At 42.3% G+C, this 14,618-nt stretch overlaps 1 protein-coding gene across 2 annotated transcripts in view; it reads right to left on the reverse strand.

The window, feature by feature from the left end:
• raver1 (ribonucleoprotein, PTB-binding 1) overlaps positions 1 to 14,618 on the reverse strand; it is a 38,279-nt gene that overhangs the window by 15,852 nt on the left and 7,809 nt on the right. For both annotated transcript variants that reach the window (XM_041177209.1, XM_041177208.1), the window contains exons 3-9: positions 13,894 to 14,363; positions 11,355 to 11,546; positions 10,832 to 10,961; positions 9,631 to 9,734; positions 3,341 to 3,449; positions 1,834 to 2,105; positions 528 to 618 (exon numbers count right to left, since the gene is read on the reverse strand). In XM_041177209.1, coding sequence (XP_041033143.1) covers positions 528 to 618; positions 1,834 to 2,105; positions 3,341 to 3,449; positions 9,631 to 9,734; positions 10,832 to 10,961; positions 11,355 to 11,546; positions 13,894 to 14,363 — 1,368 coding nt within the window. The remainder of the gene's footprint in view (positions 1 to 527; positions 619 to 1,833; positions 2,106 to 3,340; positions 3,450 to 9,630; positions 9,735 to 10,831; positions 10,962 to 11,354; positions 11,547 to 13,893; positions 14,364 to 14,618) is intronic.

Consider the following 14,618-nt stretch of genomic DNA (forward strand, 5'->3'; position numbering starts at 1 on the left):
CGAAACACTACAAGTTAAAAATTTGGCAGATGAAACCCTCATTTAATATGTGTTTAACCTGACTCAAACAGATACGAGCGCAATAGGTGCAGCAAATGGCACGTCTTGGAGAATGAAAGAGCACACACGAAGAACAGGGAATAGGGTGGGAGGGAGGGAGCCCCGCCCCCCGCAGCAAGCAGGGTGGGTGGGTGGGATGGAGGGGGTCCCGTGCGTGTAGGGAGCAGGGTGGGTGGGGGGGGGACCCTTACTTGGGAAGGGCAGGTGTGGCACGAGACAAGGTGTTGGGAAGGGCGCTTTTGGTGTGTGTGAGGGAGAAGCTGGGGTGAGAATGCACCCTCTGAAATTTGGGGTTGGCGGGATAGTGGGTTCAGTGAGTCATAGTTTAAACCAAAATGATTTCCATCCACAGTTTGATGTTGATTGCGAACTATGTTAAGAAAATACAACATACCTGTACCATCAAGTATTTCATTGCCCCTACCCTTCAAAGCCTATGAACATCAAGCTAACAGACTGCTCCTTACCAGGCAGGTTAACAGGGAACACACTTTGCAGATTGAGATATGGATTCTGAGGCATTCTAAGGTCTTTTGGTGGTTCTCCCAACAGCGATGGCTGCAACAGAAAGATGATAATATATTTACAGTGCAGAGTTTCCCCTCATTATTCTCATCACTAACTTCCTGCATTATCCAGCCAGGTGCTGTACTCCTTGGCCTCTTTTAGTCACACTGCCTGAAACACACAAATTTGCTCTCCTTCCCCATTTATCTGACCCCATTAGATGAATCAGCAAGATGCGTGCTGCATTAGACCTCGATCCTGTTTTTGGACAGTCTAAGATCAGAAGGAGTCCTACGGTGATACTGCTTATTTTAGTTGCTCCCCAAATGAATTGAATCCTCTAGTTACCACTAAAAAAGCTGGTCCATTTTATATTAATTGGACCTTTTAAAGCAGCACAATCTGGTTGACTATCCACCATACATCATCTCCCGAATTACCTGGAAAAACTCAGCAGGTCCGGCAGCATCGGCGGAGAAGAAAAGAGTTCTGTCGAAGGGTCATGAGGACTCGAAACGTCAACTCTTTTCTTCTCCGCCGATGCTGCCGGACCTGCTGAGTTTTTCCAGGTCATTCTGTTTTTGTTTTGGATTTCCAGCATCCGCAGTTTTTTTGTTTTTATATACATCATCTCCCACTGTTCGCTGTTGAAAATGTTGAGAAAAGACTATCCATTCCCCTGCAGGAAGAGGGAACACACACACTGCCTGTCTAACAGTATTGAGCTGACACAATCTCCCGACTCCTGGTCACAAGAAAGCACTTATCCATCAATCTCAGGGAGCTAGGCCCGAGATAGAGACAAGGAGGAGTAGGCTGCTTCATAACCAGGTCTTTCAGTAATGAACAGACAAGAAGGTTACCGCAGACAAACCTGGCCAGAAGCAAAGTGCAAACAATCATGGAAACTCTGCACAGAGCATCGGTTGCAAGTGTACTTTTAACAGTGCATTGTGAGACACAAGGTTAACTTGATCATAGTTTTAATCAACATAGTTGGTTAAAATTACAAAAATTAAAAATTGAGATAGCAGGGAGAGCGTCCATTTAAAACACTCAGTTCTGAGTTGATAATCACAATCCAAAACTCTCTGCTTGTACTTGATTCACTCCCAATCAAAATTTTGCAAATGTGAAAAAAAGCACACAAAAACTGACAAGGAATTGCCAATGGTTCCAACCCAGGATATAACAGGGGAAGGCAGATGGGAGTGAACAGAAAAAGACCTCTGCAACCCCTCAAACAATTAAAGCCTAGCCTCTCACCCCTGATGTGACTGAGCCAGTCTCCACTTGCGACATGTTTTGCTTCCTCTGTTTCTTCAAATCACTGAGCACAGAGCCCAGGATGGATGTGGGGATTCCTTGCAGAGGAGCTGGAGTAACTGGAGGAGAGGTAACTTGCCGAGAATGTGATGGATTCTCCATCATTCCCTGCATGTCTGCTGGCATTTGACCAAGATACTGCTGGGATTGCATCGTCCCCATTGGCATCATAGGCAGCTTCATCTGTCCCTGTGCTCTCTCAGAATTCAGTCCTGTAAGGGGAACAAATGAGGTTGAGAAGGCCTTTTAAATAAAATCCAGCACAACAGAAACGTCTATTAAAGGTAACTGTCAAATCAAACCATCCTCAATCCACAAACTCTGTGTTGTCATCCAATCCAGAATGCAACAGCGGAAGGCATTCAAGAGTGACATCTATTGGCAATTGTAATCCAACTAGTGGAAATCCTTCCATAATTCACCCCAGCGCTGTTTAAAATTTAATCTGTACTGACCTACTGTAAATGCCAGAAACACCCCGTATGGGAGGCAAAGTCCTTTTGGGTTTAAAAAACTATAACATAAAAATTCTCTAATGGACAGGATGGATGCATTTCACTGATCACAGCCTGTGGTTGTTGCAAGGTGTCAACCTGAAGCCAGTTGCTCAGAGAGAAGCAGGAGAGGGGTGTGCAAAGGTGAACCAACTTGGGACTGCTCTAGCAATACAGGACATTGATGACGAAAGACAGAGGACTGATATTATGGATCTAAAGCAATTCATGGCTACAAGGGACATTTTGTAAGGGGGAAGAAATAAAAAATTTACAAAATAAACTCCATAGCCTCTATTTATAAAAACAGCAGCAATTCAACCCTTGGGTTCAATCATCAGTTATCTGCTTTCCTCAACATAAAATGACATCCGAAGCCCTTAGCAAATTAAGAAGTCCTGTATTTCTTGCACTTCAGAATATTCAGTATGATCTGTAGCCTGAGCAGCACACCTCAAGGCTTCCTGTAGCATAGGGAGAGCTCCATCTTCGAGGTCCTTATATCCTCCATTCACAGCTGCCCAGCTGGGATACAGCAATGACTCCTCCCCTTCCTCTGCTCTCCAGCAGGAGGTGGCAAAGGAATGCTACTGCAAAGCAGTTAAGCACACAGCAAGATAAACAGCCTCAATGAAACACACCTATTCACAGGACTACTGAGCTGACCCCTTGATCAGACACCAGGTAAATTACTTATTTGGTGGGTGCCAATTAAAACAGAGGTCCTCAACTTCAGATCAGTTTCTCATGAGTAGCAGCCAATGAGAAAGTGATTAGTTTGATTCTGATGTTCAACAAAAGATGAGCGAGAAACAGAGCTCTATTTAAACATCAGCTACAATAATCCTTCAGAACATGGTTTAGATTACAATAGCTGACAAGGCAATGTACTAGAGGGCACAAGTGAAAAGTGGGAAGAGTTTCAGGGGCTTCTGTATATGAATTATACATACCGGTGGGTGATTCCCCAAGAAGTCCCTTTCCTCGTGGTGGAGGGGCTCCGAGTCCAATTGGGTTTTGCTGCAAAGCTGCAAGAGGAGATTCGCCCAGAATCCCAGGCTTCTGAAAACACATACAGACAATGCCATTCTGTAACCTGAACATAATTGCTCAGTTTAATTGGTTACGAAGAAAATGAAAACAGAAGGATTCGCTTCAATCTGTTTGAATGCACGGCTGTGCCAATTACTGGAACACAGTGTAAAATATAACCCAACAACTCCCCATTTTATTTATCTAACACATCATCTCTCTTACTTGTAAACTCGAATCTCTCTCCCCTCCTGCCAAGAGCAATAAGGCCATGTTTTCTGACACAATTATTGCCATTACTGCTTTGAGCTTTTACTTCGTTTAGAATCAAGGTGTGTTACTGTGTGCAACAGCTCCACATGCTAACATTAAATTAATGGCAGAGTCTCTTAATCAATCTCTTCAAATGGTCATGGGAATTCCTTTACTCTTATCTATTCACTGCAACACTCTTTGTTCTTTTAAAAACACAAGCTTGCATTCACCTGTTCATTCCTGATTTAACTCAGCATTCCTTACCACCCACCTTTTTCAACCCTGATTGTTCGCTGGTGAGAGCCTGGACCAACAACTTGGTCTCACTCAATCATTGAAAACACGAATCACAGTCACAACAACAAATGGCAAGAGGTTTGTGTTTGGACTGGGGTTGTGGCGGATTGATGGCATTAATTAAGATTAGAATTCAAAAGCAGCTACCCCTTAGGACCAGGAAATAATCAGAGCTCTTGATCATTTAGCATTCCCTACTATAAAGTGCAGATGTACTTTGGGCTCAGCTACGCTGCCTCCATAGTTTAACTGCCAACCAAGGTTCCCTATATGAAGTTTCAAAGGGGCCAAAGCCCATTAAATGGCAGCCTAGCTAAATCTCGATGATCTGCATATTATTATACAATACTGATTTAATCCCACTCAGCTGCTTCTTTACTATCAGCCTTTAACTTTGGATTCCAGGAGACTGACGCTTGTGTTTATACGACTACAATCAGGCAGCCAGCTTCTTTCTCTGTGAGAAGGATTTCTTCCTGTAAATAGTGAGCTAGCTCATGGATGGTAATATCCTGAGAATCTGAATCCAAAGAATAGCAATGTATAAACAGTTACTGAATTGCAGTTCATTATACCACATACACATTTTTCACCTTTCTCTCTTCACTTGCTCAATTGCCAGCCCCTTATGGAATAAAGGTCATGGGGGGAACAAAGGTCAAGGGTGCAAGATATGAAATATGGATAAGCAAAGTGAAAATTAATGGAGATTAAGTGGTGTAAAGTGACACCATTCTGATTCTGAACATTGTTCCTATTCCCAACGGTGTTGGAACCAATGTGGTGCTGGAAAACAAATGAGAAGTGGCAGAAGAGTGGGAGAGACAACAAAGTGGGGCAAAGTTCCAGAGAGACAGAGTTATGGGGCAGTAGAGACCCTGACAATAGTTGACAGAAAACATGACCAGATATCTGTTGGTAGTTGGCACAATTAATTCTTCTCAGGCTAGAGGATTTTCCACAAAATTCAGTTTCACATGGTTAAAGACAGGGTTCACGCAAATAAAGCATTCTGATCAGAGTCATGTACACCTTTGAGTGTAAATAAACTGCACCTGCAATGTGAAATGGATTTTCAATATATCCAAGTGGAGGAAGCAACAGATAAAAGGAGGCAGAGCAAGATTCAAAACTGGGGGAAGATAATGCAACAGAAACCAAATTATTTCACATGCCAGGCTCTTGTTATATTCCAAAGGAATCCTGCACAACCCTTCTAAAGACATACTAACGATTGTGTCATTCATACAAAAGAAAAAAGACAACACAACTGCACTGACTGAAAATCAAAAAGTTTTGACTTTAATTTCTTTTTCTCGGTTAAGAAAAACTGAACCTATTTAACAGCCTAGTGGAGTTCAGTGATTAATCACCACTGTAGACCAACAGCCTCAATGAGCCCATTCTCAGTAACTTAGAATCTCGAACTCCTTTTTCCAATTATTGCAACAAACAAGCCAAATCGATCTGCCACCACTTAATCCAAATAAAACTGTACAGCAAGGCTAAAAATGTGATCAGTATGTGTTGTAAATAATTTGAAGGCAAACCCCAGCACGACAATCTACTTGTTGTGGACTTACATTGAGGAATGCCTGGTTCTCTTTATTGTGCATCAGCTGGGTCCAAACCAGATTCTGCAGAAAAACTGGATTCCCAAGCAAAGCATTCTAGGACACAATAGGTGTAGGGGGGAAAAGGGGGTGCAGTAGAGAATGAAAGGTCAGTCATTACATGAATAGATAAACAGAAGTGTAAGAATAGTAAAAGCTATTAAATTCCATAGTGCCAGGAAAAAAGCCACCTTATTTAATTGGTCTCCATGAACTAGTCCACTTCCAATGTATCCTGAAAGCAAGAATCATATCCATTTCTTTGTACATTACTGAATTTAAAGATGATGAGGCAGACTTTCAACCATAATTCCCCAACTGGAACTATGTAGGTGTGCTCTCATGTAAAATACAGTACAAGAGTTTCATACTTCCTCTTCAATCCATTTCATTCCAGCATTTTGCTGGAGTCCTGCCATGTTGCCTTCAAGGCAACCATTCAACTGATGTACATGTGAGCTGGTCACCTGCTAGCTATTTGTTTTAGCTCTCCGCTGTATAAAAAAATAAGTCCATTGTGCTATCCATAAGCTTGCCTGTGCGTGGTGTTATATCCAGTACCCGATTCTGGCATTGAGCTATAAAATCAGGAAGAATCCACATTCCAAGCCTTTTCTGTGCAGGAGCAGCATTAAAAATGCTGCATTCTGTACCTTGTATGCTGCTGTGATGACTCCAGTTGTTAAGTAACCTTTTACATTCATCACCTAGACTCGCACACAATGAACAACTACTTTGGGCAGCTGCCAATGTAACTACACCCCAGAGAGTTACTAACTCAGGAGAGGAGAGAGGAAAAATAAGAACAGGTGGGGTCGAGCAGGGCAGGGTAGGAACGACAAATTTAAAAACCATGGGCTTCAATAAATTTTACTCACACTTGATCAACTCAACAGTCAGCGTATTATACAGCACTGCTAGTTTCAATGAGAACTGACTACACAACAAGTAATAAGACAAAAATAAGACGAAAGGAACTTCAGCTTGTTTTCTGCAACGACATGGTATTCAATGCGGGAATTCCAAAACATGAGAATATGTTGTTTTTCCCACTATAAAGAGAGCTCCTCAGAGTGACTGGGTTCAAATTTCAAAATACGTAGCAGTCCCCTGGAATATTTTTGTCATCCTACAGCATTCAGCTGCAGACTGTGGGTGCTGATATTTCATAAGGCTTTTAGGGTTCTGGTTCCTGGGCAGCACCTAATAAAAGGGTCTTGAGCGAAAGGAGTTTGTGCATTCTGGACTAACGTCCTTGAGGAAATTAAATCCTCATCACAGCAACAGTAGGCTGAAAATAGTGACCCCTAATTCACCTAGTAGTAGTTACTGTGTCACAATTCACACAATAATTCTGTAATTGTAACTGATATCTGGGATCACTCCAATGCTTTATTGAACAACAGCACTTGTTCAGCAGATGGACAGTGTCAGTCTTCAGAGAAATGAGGAAATGAGAATAAGTTTAACTTGAAATTTATTGCGCTATTTTCAGCATTGTATCTTTCGTAAGCAGCAAAATGACAAAAGGCAACTGATCGCAAGTAACACACATAGTCACGCATCACTTGAAAAGGCCTTGTAAGCACAATGTACGAGAAAGCCTTTGCATAAGGCCTTAAAGTGGCTCTGATTTGATGGTAGGAGAGCTTGCAGAATATCATTGAATTCATTCGAAGAACAAGCAACAAACCAGTCACACTGGTGCACTTGCAGATGAGGGTTCATCACTGCATCTGATCTGAATGCAAAGGAGGGGCAAAAAGAAAATGTCTCCTGATTGTGCATGGGTAAGGGGAGAAAGTGAGGAAAAAGAAAAAATCTAGCTGCTTACTGCCTTTTCCAGTGATATTCAAACAACTGGTCTTTGATTTTAATTGGTGAATGATGGCATACTTGCATCATCCAAAGTAAAAACATCTCCATGAAGGTTCATAGCATACACAGTACAATTGCTAATATACTCTGGTTATAGTCATGCACAATTTCTTAAAAGTTTTAAAATACTATACTAACAATCTGCCATTCTACACACCCCGGTACATGCTCGTTGTAATTAGCCAATAATAGAAAGATGTATGGGCGACTGATAACGTGCTTCAGTAGCGATGGTTTCAACACTGGCTCAATGGGAACTCCGAACCACGTTCATCATTAGACAGAAACATTAGTTTTACTGAACCAAGACTTTCTATTTGATTGTGGAGACTGTGGTGCAAGTGACACACCTGCTGGAAAAAAAAAAACAGAAGAGGATATTTCTGGAATCATCCTGACAAAGTTCTCCCTCACTGATTCCACTCCTAAGTTCAGATAGGTTGGAATGCTGCAGCTTCAATTGTCAGCCTGCGTGAATATCAGCCACTGCTGGGCCCGGTCAATATCCAGTGACCATGCTGAGAAGTATATACTCCATCAACACTCACTGTCTGGGCTCATACCGTAAACCAACCGGTCATTCTAAGGCAATGCGAGAACCTTTGTCAACTATAAGGATATATTGCAGCATTGAACCAGTTTCAGAATGAGTTAATTGCCATGTGCTCCAAGAGATTTACCATGTCAGTAAATAACAAAAAACTGATGTTAAGAGTAATTTTTTTTAAATGTAGCTGCAAAATGAGGAAGACTGTAAAGGGGGTGCAATGTCCATTTCAGCAAATCTATCCTTATACATGCAAGGTTTCTGTTGCTAGTTTTGCCATATTAATTTTTGTACAAGATTTGTGAGACAATCCACAAGGATGCTGCACACAGCATTAAACATCCATCAGTAGCACAGGTGACTGCATTTACCCTGAAATCTAATTCTAAAAGAAATAGCTCCCAGGGTTGTAAATTAATATCTCTGGAATTTGGAATCACAATCGACACAGTCTAAATATCATTTTCTCAGCACTGCCTGATCTTTACCTAGTTTGGAGAAGTAACAGCAAAAGCAAGGATTGTCCAAATTGTTCAACATTTGAAAAAGAAAGGATACTTCTAACGTTTCAGACACAATCCTTCAGGAAATGGTTTTGATGGAGGACGCATATTCTGCTGAAAAGTCACACCAGAGACATTTAATCTATCTTCTCATTCAGATACTGATCGACCTGCTGGAATCTTCTGGAAGATCTCCAGATAGCAAACAAGAGGCCAAACTCAGCGCTACAGAAACAATGGGAAGGAGTTGGGGGGAGAACATGCCCCATTTGTACCACATTAAAGAGGGGCTTTGCAAACAGGCTGGACAGGACAATCTTTCTACAACTGAGCAAATTACATCAATGTAATTGATACACAAAACTGTTTAATTATCCAGTTTATGCATATGTTTCATTATGCAGCAACAAACTATCTTGGGCCTAGCTGCCAGTTTCCTGGTGTTCATGTAGCCCTGGTCGGTGTACTGGTCAGGATTATCATTCTTTGAGTTGAAGCTAAGATTTTGCACCTGGAATCGCTCAGCAGCCACTTCAAGCACAGCGGAGCAACACAAAACCTAAAGGGAGGTGATTGCGCCAAACAAGTTCCATTTTGTTGTTTTTAAAATTTAAATCCAAGACAAACAAAACCTGTGGAAAGCCACTAGAGATACAGAATTGTGCAGCTGCACATTTCCATTTGTTTCGTAAGGAATATAATTTTTACCCTCTAAAAGCACAAGAAATGGTAGTTCCAACAGTGCCAGTAACGGAACAAAGTTCTCTTAAGGGCAGCTATAACTATAGGAAATATTGAATGAAACAATGGTTGAAGTTGGTGTGCTTAATTTCGGCGACTACCTGTAACATTAATCTCTGCTAACACTGGCATTTTAAAAATGTGCAGCATCCCCACGAGAGAATAATTCAGAGTTGCTCTTCTGGAAGAGGGTAGACAAGGGAAGAGCAAGAAAAAGACAGAACAGAGTGCAATGTTATCACTGAAAATGCTAAGCCTTCAAAGACAAGTATACTTCCTTTGGTCACCACTGAACACTTTGAAGCTTCAGCACAAATCAATGGTGCAACTTCCCTCGAGCCTGTTTACAATTCCTTGTTTGTGAATTGGAGATTTACCTTGGTTTGAGCTGGGTTTTGGCCCTGGAAAACCATTTGCAAGAGGGCTGCACCTAATCCAGGATTCCCCAGCAGAGGCACTGGAAGAGGAGCTCCCAGAATTCCTAAAGAAAATAAAGTATTACGGTTAATATCCTTTGTTATTCAGGATTTCCACTGCCAAAGTTAACACTTATTCATGTCTATGAAAACATTTGCATACATTTGGAAATTAGATGAATGAATCAGAAATTCCTAAAACCTATTTACACTAATTTATAAGAAAGTTTGAAGAGCACAAGACGTCAAAAAAATAGAAAGGCTTTATTTTCTGACCTGCAGCACTTGGCATTTTCAAACTTCCCACATGAAGCAGAAATTAAACTGTACCACCTAGGATAGGGCAGCTGAACATGGAACCACCAGCAACTCCAAGCTCCCTTCCAAGTCACACACCGTCCCGACCTGGACATCTATCACCATTCCCCTTCACAGCACTGTGCAGTACCTTCACCACACGGACTCCAGCAATTCAAGGAGACCCACTAGCACCTCCTCAAGGAGGACTGGGGATACGCAGCGACACCAATTCCTATTTCCCACATTCTAAAAAAAAAACTTTACCTCAGGCCCCATTTCAATCACTTCCTGAGAAACAATATACAAGGCCGGGCCAGTGGCTTAAAGGGGTAAGGCCAGGATCACAGCTAAACATCATAAATGTGCACTAGATGAACCATGAGTAATGCTATGGAAGATCAAGGAAAACTGCTGCTGCAATAATGGAAATATACTTGGACAACATTAAAAGAGAGAAAGGCAAGGAATTGGGATTGAAATGATAGAATTACCATGTCTAAAAAGGTGAAGTCAGCTGGATCGGCCGAATGGCCTACTCTCGATTGTATGCTCCCACAGGACAGCAAGAGAGAAGATTTTAAGCATTGTAGTAATTATAAATCCGACACAATATATATAAAAAACGTTGCTAATGCACGCAAATCATAGTGTGCTCACGATTTCTATTTATACTTCTTATATCAACACAGCCTAAGTGATCAGTTGTAGTCAGAATTCTCTCTGCTTACAGTCAGCTGCAGACCATTCAGCTCCTGTTTAACCTGGACTATTGTATCCTGACACACTAAGTAACCACAGCAGACAGACTAGTTACAAATCAAGACATGTCTATCACTGTGGCTCATGTGTACCCTGCTCTCACCCTGCTGTGCGCCTGTGCCTCCATGAATAAATGGGTTTAGGAGAAGCTGCAATGTCGCTGGATTATTGAGGCTGTTCAGAATCTGCACAGGATTCGGTTCTGGGAGAAGACCCTTTCCACGGTTCATTGCCTAAGACAAGAAATGAAACAGATGAGATATGAGGATACATACTCCATGCAACTGAGAGTGTACAGGAGTTTTCCCTTAGTAAATGCAGGATTTCTCTCTTCCCCCACCCCTAAAATATGACAGATGCAGACGGAAGGTCGTCTAGTTCCACCCGCACTGGCTGCTCCTTGCTGCCTCATGTAAATGGCTACATGAGTGCATTGTTTCTGCTGCTCAAACATGGAGCATTGTGGACAGTTGGTGCCTTACTGCTCATGGTATTGTACTTTGTATTCCAATCTGCCATTGCTTAAAGCCAGTTAGATTTTTGCGAGTTTTCCCAGGTTTAATACAGGTTGTAGTTATCCTTTGCTTGAATTCTACACATTGATGCAAATTAAACTGTAGACTCACCATAGCTTGAGCTGCTATCAGGGCAGGAAGCATACTCCGTCCTGGGGGTCCAGGTGCACAGAACGAGACACGAATGTGGTTCCCGTCAACCCAGAGACCGTCCATCTCCCTCTGCACTTGCTCAGCTTGTTCTGCAGCTTCATATTCCACAACAGCAAAGCCTCGAAATTGCCCATCAGGTCCCTGAGCCAGCTGCACAAGAGGGGGATACAGGGCATAGGGGTGATGGAGGAAGCAACGGATCGGAAAGGGTGGGGGAAGGGAAAAAGACAAGCAAACAAATAACAATCAATCAACGTGATTGTGGAAAACATGCCACCCCAAAAGCACAAAGTCTTTGAGCTTCAGTTTCACAGGGTGCTGCCTCTGTCTACCGCACTGTGCTGAGCATTGCAGCAAGTCTGATCCTAGTGCCAAGCTGAAAGGGTTTTTAAATCTATAGCTGTTTAAGGTGAATATGATTCTTGAACAGGCTGAAACAAGCATCGTACTTCAAGTGTTACACAACTACCAACTCAGGAGAGGAATGAGGCAAATTGCCACAATGTCAAATACTGTAAAAAGGAGTTACAATACCTACCAGTAGCTCTCAATGGCTTCAGTCTAAATCTACAATTGACGCTAAGGTGGAGAATAGACACCCTGTGGTGAGATCCAATTCCACTGGACTCCCTCCTCAAATATGTCCAATTTTATAAAACCTCCACCAAATGGCATCTCTCTGGCCAAGTTTTTCAGGCCATCCTGATGTTGAATTGCGAGGTGTTTTGGAGGGGGTTCCTTTATGGTAAAAGTGCTGTATATATTCCAGCATTATTGTGGACATCTCTGATGTTCCAGGCCATTGATAAGAATGTGAACTGTTAGCTGTGTCCAATCAGAACAAAAAACACCAACGTACAACTAAAATTAACCAGAATCCTCTAGAGCAAATCGCGATGTCTGGTAACATTTCACAAGGGTTAAAACTTGAAAACCCGTCAGCTGACGAGGCACTAGTCTACATTAAATAAAGTCAGCTTTGAAGAAGTCATACAGACTCAAAACATTAACTCTGTTTTTCTTTCTCCACCTGCCAGACCTGCTGAGTTTTTCCAGCATTTTCGGTTTTTATTACGGATTTCCAGCATACACAGTATTTTGCTTTTATTATATAAATAAATTATTGTTGCACAAGCACGGATGAGTTGGCATTTGATGTACATTCAGGAAGTGGTTTATCAGAAGCCTGCACAATCCCATTGCATGCTACATCAATGTGTCTCGATGGATATGCACTAACAACTGATCAACTGTGGAGTCTGTGGTACAGATAAAGGTGTTGGCTGAGTTTAACAGGTTTTCTTTCCAATTGTTCACAATTATTTATCTTATTTTCTTCACTGCATCTGCAGAGGAACCCCACTGGTAAATACAATAAATCTTCAGTGATTTACAATTCCCGGCTTATTGTAGGGTCAGCACCCACACAGCAGCCCCTTCCTCCTCCTAAGACACAAGTTCCAAAGAGATAAAATAGGCTGCAGCGTATGTTAGAAAATAGAGCCAGGATAGGAACATCATTCAAGACTGGAGGATCAAAATGCCACATCTTCAAATATATGTTTAAAAAGATTGAAATGTGCATAGAAATAATAGCAGCAAATTAATTAATTTGAAGCATACCTTGTTTGGCACTAATATCTATGAAGGACAAGACACTGAAAGGAATTACAGAAGAGCTTAAACCCTGGCTTGGCCAAAATGTACAACGCAGCCGCTCAATGTTTCGGATTTTACCAGAGGAGAAAGAAAATGGGATTTGCATGGACAGATGTACACAGCAAAAGCTTCAGGTCCAGACAATCAGGCTGGTGGAGGGGGGTAAACCAGGAAGACAGGAGCAAAACGAAAGTGTAAGCCTATCAACAGCACATACAGCAGTTAAGATGCTGTATTTACAACTGTGGCTGTATAGACAAACAAACTCGCAATTAATAAACAAGCAATAAGCATCAGTATTCAGCAGAACCTGAAGTGCAGGCTTCTGACAGAGGGGAGTAAAGAAGGAAATTAAAGATATGCATTGCGTTAATTCTCTAATCAGAATCACACGGTGCAGAAGAGGCCCTTCGGCCCATCGAGTCTGCACCGACACGTGAGAAACGCCTGAGCTACCTACCTAATCCCATTTACCAGCACTTGGCCCATAGCCTTGAATGTTATGAAGTGCCAAGTGCTCATCCAGGTACTTTTTAAAGGATGTGAGGCAACCTGCCTCCACCACTCTCCCAGGCCCTCCTGCAGCATTTTGCCAAGGTTCTCAAGATATTGTTCAGGTCACACTCTCAGATAACGTGTCATGGCTAGAACCGATCTCTAACTATGTAAAGCGAAGGAAGCAAGAGCAAACGTCTGCAAGACCCTGAACCCTTGACCCTGAATAGATCTGACTGTGCAGAGTGTAAAAGATAGTTACTGTTGCTCACAGATTTTAAAATAAGTCTCTAGACCATTCTTGCCTTTACCGCTGCCTGCTTCCCATGACCATTGCTCATACCTGACAATAGGTTGGCTCATAAGTGTCGCTGAAGGCTTCAGTGAGTGCCTGCAGGTCTTTGTAATCATGTGGCAGTTTGTCCACGCACAGGCACTTGGAATGAATGAGGTCAAGAGTCAGTTGGTTTACATCAGTCCAGTGAACATACAGGGTTCGGGTACCCAGCTGTTTCCCCAGGAGTTCCGATTTAGCACGGGCAGCAGAGTCTTTCTTCATGTACTCCACAAAGCCATATCCCTTTGAGTGTCCAGAAACCTCACTGTACACAAGGAAACATCGCTCCAGGTTCCCAAAAGGCCGCACCAGCTCTTCAAACTGCTGCTGAGTGAAGGCAAGTGGCAGATTTGCAATGCAAAGCAGAGCATCAGTAGGCTGCAGTTGGACTGAAATCTCTCTATCCCGCAGTGTTGACTGGTGAAATTTCTCAATGGCATCGTTTGCTTGATCTCTGTTCAATAAAGTGACAAAAGCTGGAAAGAAACAAGAAACAAGAAAAAGAAAAGTTAATACAACTGACTTCTGACTCTTCTCTTCCCTCAGTAAGACTGGAATGCAGCTCTGTGGGCAGCCCTTTAAGCAGTGCCCAAATGTGTCAGGGAGTGGGGTGGGATGGATGCAAGTGCGATGGAGCTGTGTAAATGAGTGGACATTGTGAAGCTGCAGATAACAACAGCCAAACCCACACCTGTCTGCACTTTCCAGCACTTAGGCTTTGAAAGTCACTG

Source organism: Carcharodon carcharias, chromosome 30 (genome assembly GCF_017639515.1).
Source record: "Carcharodon carcharias isolate sCarCar2 chromosome 30, sCarCar2.pri, whole genome shotgun sequence".
NCBI lineage: Eukaryota > Metazoa > Chordata > Chondrichthyes > Lamniformes > Lamnidae > Carcharodon > Carcharodon carcharias.